The sequence below is a fragment of the Cherax quadricarinatus genome, unplaced genomic scaffold, assembly GCF_038502225.1.
Source record: "Cherax quadricarinatus isolate ZL_2023a unplaced genomic scaffold, ASM3850222v1 Contig1198, whole genome shotgun sequence".
Lineage (NCBI taxonomy): Eukaryota > Metazoa > Arthropoda > Malacostraca > Decapoda > Parastacidae > Cherax > Cherax quadricarinatus.
In genome coordinates this window covers 60001-66130 of record NW_027196224.1, presented here as the reverse complement: position 1 = coordinate 66130, position 6130 = coordinate 60001, and the positions used below count along the sequence as shown (strand labels likewise).

The following is a 6130-nucleotide window of genomic DNA, read 5'->3' as shown; positions in this document are numbered from 1 at the left end:
AATCTGACGTCAGTTCACACACTGCTGTGGAAAGTCTGACGTCAGTTCACACGCTGCTGTGGAAAGTCTGACATCAGTTCACACGCTGCTGTGGAAAATCTGACGTCAGTTCACACTGCTGTGGAAAGTCTGACGTCAGTTCACACGCTGCTGTGGAAAAACTGACTTCAGTTCACACGCTGCTGTGGAAAGTCTGACGTCAGTTCACACACTGCTGTGGAAAGTCTGACACCAGTTCACACACTGCTGTGGAAAGTCTGACGCCAGTTCACACGCTGTTGTGGAAAGTCTGACGTCAGTTCACACACTGTTGTGGAAAGTCTGACGTCAGTTCACACACTGCTGTGGAAAGTCTGACACCAGTTCACACACTGCTGTGGAAAGTCTGACGTCAGTTCACACACTGTTGTGGAGTCTGATGCCAGTTCACACCTTAAATGAACCTTAATAGCATTGAACCTTAAATGCTATTGAATCTTAACTGGATTGATTTTGGTGTATGTAGAATCTTAAGTGTCATTGTTTATGAAGCAAGTCTTGGCGTATTTCATAATATTGATCCAAGAAATCATGTAGCACTCTGCGGTACAGTGGGCTGGGGTTATGCATAACAGGGATGCCTTTCTCATACAAGACAGTGACCGAAATACATCTAGTTACTATAGCACACACTGGGGTATGTACTGTACTGTATGTTGTATGATATACCTAGGAAATGAATAACTGAATACACATCAATGGGGTAGTGGGGAGGTACCTTGCAACCAACACAGTTACTTTAGTAACAGACATCATATGTTGTAAAACAGCATTCTAATGATACATACATTTACTGTTTAGACCGGTGAAGTATATCTCTCTGTGGGGACGATAAATATTGATGTTAACTTTAAAACTGCCTATAACCAACTGAGACACTGTCATTGTCATTCTGAGGACTTTGTACAGCAGACTAAAATACCTGTGCTAACTTCCATATACAGCGAGGGTGCATCTCCATGTGTACGTTCAGTTACGATTTTCCTGTTGGACACAAGATAGATCGTCATCTTCATAAACCCCGGCAGCAACGAACCTTCTTACAGACTTGGGCAGATCCAGGAATTTTCCAGCAGGGTCCACTATACCTGTACCAAGAGCTGGATGACAGCGATTGTTTTCGTCCAGAAATGTTGATTTTTGTAGTAGTAAGAAATTAATGAGTAATAACAATAAATACAGATGAAAGGATTTTACCTATATATTTGTTTGACTAAAAATATATACACCCATGTAGTTTTAATTGTAATTAGGCTAAAAAAAATTAATTAGGTGTTCTATTAATAATTATAGAAAAAAGTATTGATTTTTTATTACATTTATTATAATGGCTATGTTACCAGTTACTGATAATACTAGCTTCTACATCCATACAATAAACAACAATAACATGCAATTATATATATAACTGGCTGGAAAATTCATTATTCAAACTTCATAGACCTACAGCATAATTATCATCCTGAGATTTCCGGATTTAGGAAATCGTTCTGCTACACTCTCCATGTCTATTAAAAATGTCTTAGTGAGCGTGAAAATGTGCCAGTCCTGACAGCCTCACCTCAGTCATGCAAACCTGCAGACATGTTTCCATCAACCATGAAGAGAAACACTGTGTTCGACCCCTCTATACTGACTGCTGAAGTTACAAATATTTCCAGCAAGCTATAAATGACTGGTTCTAAAATTTTATTACATTTACATAATGCCAGTCTTTGATTTGTCAGAGGTGCATTTGCTATATGGTGTGTGTGTGTGTGTGTGTGAAAGAGAGAGAGAGAGAGAGAGAGAGAGAGAGAGAGAGAGAGAGAGAGAGAGAGAGAGAGAGAGAGAGAGAGAGAGAGAGAGAGAGAGAGAGGGTTCTCAAGATACAAATGTGTCCTAGTAAATTGTTCTAGTGTGCACTAGTTTGTTATTTACCTTCACTCGGTATACATACACAAACCAGGTTCCTGCAGCCTGTGATATGCCTGACGTTTTTAAGGCTGTGGGAATGAGTCTTTACTGAAGACTAAGATATATACACATTCAGATAACGCCATAGAGACTGTTTTCACTGTCGTGAGCTGATCCTGGTCGTTGAATGACCTTCAGTGGTGATATATCTGATGAATGTTCCTCATTGCTGCCTGAAGTGACTGGCTGCATCTTCCACTTCTCATTCCACTCTTCATACTCGTTATCCCTTGTCTCTGGATCAGTAGTAGGGCCTGTAGAAAATATTAGATTAATATTGGTTTTCAATGGTAAGAGTAAGGGTAAAGGTTATGCTAGGCTTAGGGAAGGGAAAGTAAACAGGTTTAATTTAGGGTAGGGGGAGACTAGCTTCAACTAATTGCATTAAGAGATTTTCACTAGCCTCAAGGCACAATCTTAAAAGAAGAAAATACAATGGAATGTTGACAATTGTTGAAAAAAATCCACGATTCCTGAAATTATTTCCATTTTGGCCCAAGGCTACACTTGACCCTCACCAGTTTTAACTTTCAACGACTGCTACTTTATGAACGAATAACCCAGGATGACTCTCACCTTTCTGTAACAGCAGTTGCTGGTATCTATAGCGAGTGAAGAAACCATAGACGCTGCCCACCAGTGCTATCAGAAACAACACAACACAAGCAGCCAGAACTTTGTTGGTATTTGATACTGTTGGTGGTGTTGCTGCTGTTGATGTTGATACTGGTGTTGATGATGCTGTTGTTGTTGATGATGCTGTTGACGTTGATGATGATGTTAATGTCGAGTTTACTGGTTCAGCCATTAAATGAGGCGATTTGAAAAATATTAAAATAATAATAATTATTATTAAAATTATTATTATTATTATTTATATGCGTCATCGTATATAACATTCATATTCCAGCCTGACCAGTTGCATCCTACATTCATAAGACATTTTAAAAGGTGAAATTGAGGTTATCTGATATATAGTTAAACTAAAATATTATATATATATATATATATATATATATATATATATATATATATATATATAATTTTCAAGTCGGCCGTCTCCCTCCACGAGGCATATATATATATATATATATATATATATATATATATATATATATATATATATATATATATATATAAACACTGATCTCTGGCTGAAGGAGACTCGAACCTACGAACCTTGGAACAAGGTACGCAGTGCATTACCATTCTCACCACACTGGACCAATACCTTGGCGTCCAGCTTGCGCTAGACGTTGATCCAAGGCAGCCAGCTTTCAGGGAGAAGGCTTACAGCTTTTCATCTCATCCTCTGCATGCATCAGCCTTACTAGAGATTTTAACAATGCAAGGAATTCACTGAAGAGAGGCAGAAATATTCACAAACACTGATCTCTGGCTGAAGGAGACTATATATATTAGGATTTCGTATATAGCCCACTGTATATATATATATATATATATATATATATATATATATATATATATATATATATATATATATATATATATATATATATATATATATATATATATAAATGCCGAATATGTAAAACTGGTCAATTAGCAAGAACTCATTTAAAATTAAGTCCTTTCTAAAATTTTCGCTTATACGTTTAAAGATATATTTTTTTTTTCATTAATGTTGATGTAAAAATTTATAATTTTACCAAAAGGAACTTAGAAAACTTACCTAACCTTATTATAACAAGCGCAATTTATTTTAGCTCAACCCTAACTAAATATATTTTAGATTTGTTTACACAAATTTAATACTAAACAAACACAGTGAAATATATTTTTTTCGTTAGGTTCAGAATGATTTTGGCAGAAATTATTGCATACACAAATTTTCACTTGCCCTATATGGCAAGATGAGCGTTGTATTTAAGCCAAGATGGCAAGTTCTGCCTATTCAGACGTATATATATATATATATATATATATATATATATATATATATATATATATATATATATATATATATATATATATATATATATTAGTAGGTTGGCAGACAACAACCACCCAGGGAGGTAGTACTGTCCTGTCAAGAGAGTGTAAAACGCAAACCTGTAGCTGTTTTACAAGATGGTAGGATTGCTGTTTTTTGTTCTGTCTCATAAACATGCTGGATATAACTTGCTACCTCTGCTTACACTTAGGTCACACTACACAGGCAAGCACATGCATATATATACATACACACATCTAGGTTTTTCTTTTTTCTTAATAGTTCTTGTTTCTCTTTATTTTCTCTATTCTCCATGGGAAAGTGGAAAAGAATCTTCCCTCCACGTGTGTCGTATGAGGTGACTAAAATGCCAGGAGCAATGGGCTAGTAACCCCTTCTGTTGAAAATACTAAAAAAGTGAAGAAGAAAAAAACTATAAAACTGGGATGCTTGAATGTGCGTGGATGTAGCGCGGATGATAAAAAAAGAGATAAGTGCTAATGTTATGAATAAAAAGAAGTTGGATGTTCCAGCTCTAAGCGAAGCAAAGCTGAAGAGGGTAGCTGAATTTCAGTGGCGAAAAATAATTGGGATTAAGTCAGGAGTATCTGAGAGAGTTAGAGCAAAGGAAGGGGTAGAAATAATGTTGAAGGATCATTTAAGGAAGGAGAAGAGGGAATATAAATGTATAAATTCAAGGATTATGTGGATTAAAAAAAGGTTTTGATACGAAAAGCGGGTCATAATAAGTGTGTATTCACCTGGAGAAGAGAGGAGTGTAGAGGAGAGAGAGAGATTTTGTGAGATGTTAAGCGAGTGTGTAGGAACTTTTGAACCAAGTGAGAGAGTAATTGTGGTAAGGGACCTAAATGCTAAAGTAGGAGAAACATTTAAAGAGGGTGTAGTAGGTAGGTTTGGGGTGCCAGGTGTTAATGATAATGGTAGCCCTTTGATTGAACTTTGTATAGAAAGGAGATTGGTCATAGGTAATACATATTTTAAGAAAAATAGAATAAAAAAGTATACAAGATATGATGCAGTACGTAATGATAGTAGTTTGTTGGACTACGTATTGGTAGATAAAAGACTGTTGGGTAGACTTCAGGATGTACATGTTTGTAGAGAGGCCACAGATACATCAGATCACTTTTTAGTTGTAGCCACAGTGAGAGTAATGTGTAGAAGGGATACAAGGAAAATGGAAGCAGCAAGTAAGAGAGAATTGAAGGTTTATAAGTTAAAGGAGGAGGCAGTTAGGATAAGATATAAACGACTATTGAAGGATAAATGGGCTAGTGAGAGTATAGGCAATGGAGTTGAAGATGTATGGAGTAGGTTTAAGAATGTAGTGTTAGTGTTCAGCAGAAGTTTGTGGTTACAGGAAAGTTGGTGCGGGAGGGAAGAAGAGCGACTGATGGAATGATATAAAGAGAGTAGTAAGGGAGAAAAAGTTAGCATATGGGAGGTTTTTACAAAGTAGAAGTGATGCTAGGAAGGAGGAGCATATGGAGAGAAAAGAGAGGATAAGAGAATGGAGAAGCAATGCAAAAAGAGAGCAAATGAGAGAGTGGGTGAGATGTTATCAACAAATTTTGTTGAGAGTATGAAAAAGTTTTGGAGTGAGATTAATAAGTTGAGGAAGCCTAGGGAACAAATAAATGGATTTCATTGTTAAATTAGGAGAGGAGAGTTATTAAATGGAGAGTTAGAGGTATCAGGAAGATAGAGGGAATATTTTGAGGAATTTTTAAATGTTGATGAAGATAGTTAAGCTGTGATTTCGTGTATAGGGCCAGGAGGAATAACATCTTGTATGAGTGAGGAGGAGCGAGTCGTGAGTGTGGGGGAAGTTCGTGAGGCAGTGGGTAGAATGAAAGGGGGTAAAGCGTAAAGCAGCTGGGATTGATGGGATGAAGTTAGAAATGTTAAAAGCATGTGGGGATATAGTTTTGGAGTGGTTTGTGCTTTTTTTTAATAAATGTATGTGTTGCGAATTGTGCCCATGCACGACATTTTATATTTGAGAAATATTCCAGTTACGAGGTTTCACTTAATATTATATAGCAGACTTCTTCACTAGCAGATCAAGTGAAGATTTACAACTTTATATTATTATCTGACGCCACATGTATTATCATACTAGGATACTGGTCTTTATTTTTATTTTAAATATTAGCATTA

General features: G+C 36.3%; 1 protein-coding gene across 2 annotated transcripts in view; it reads right to left on the bottom strand.

The window, feature by feature from the left end:
- Positions 1-1302: 1302 nt before the first annotated feature.
- The window catches only part of LOC128688927 (uncharacterized), a 27434-nt gene continuing 22606 nt past the window's right edge, over positions 1303-6130 (bottom strand). Inside the window, exons 4-5 of one of the 2 annotated variants that reach the window (XM_070080894.1) lie at positions 2572-2790; positions 1303-2249 (exon numbers count right to left, since the gene is read on the bottom strand). In XM_070080894.1, the coding sequence (XP_069936995.1) occupies positions 2068-2249; positions 2572-2790 (401 nt within the window). In that variant the 3' untranslated portion in view covers positions 1303-2067. The remainder of the gene's footprint in view (positions 2250-2571; positions 2791-6130) is intronic. The other variant, XM_070080895.1, reaches the window with a different exon arrangement.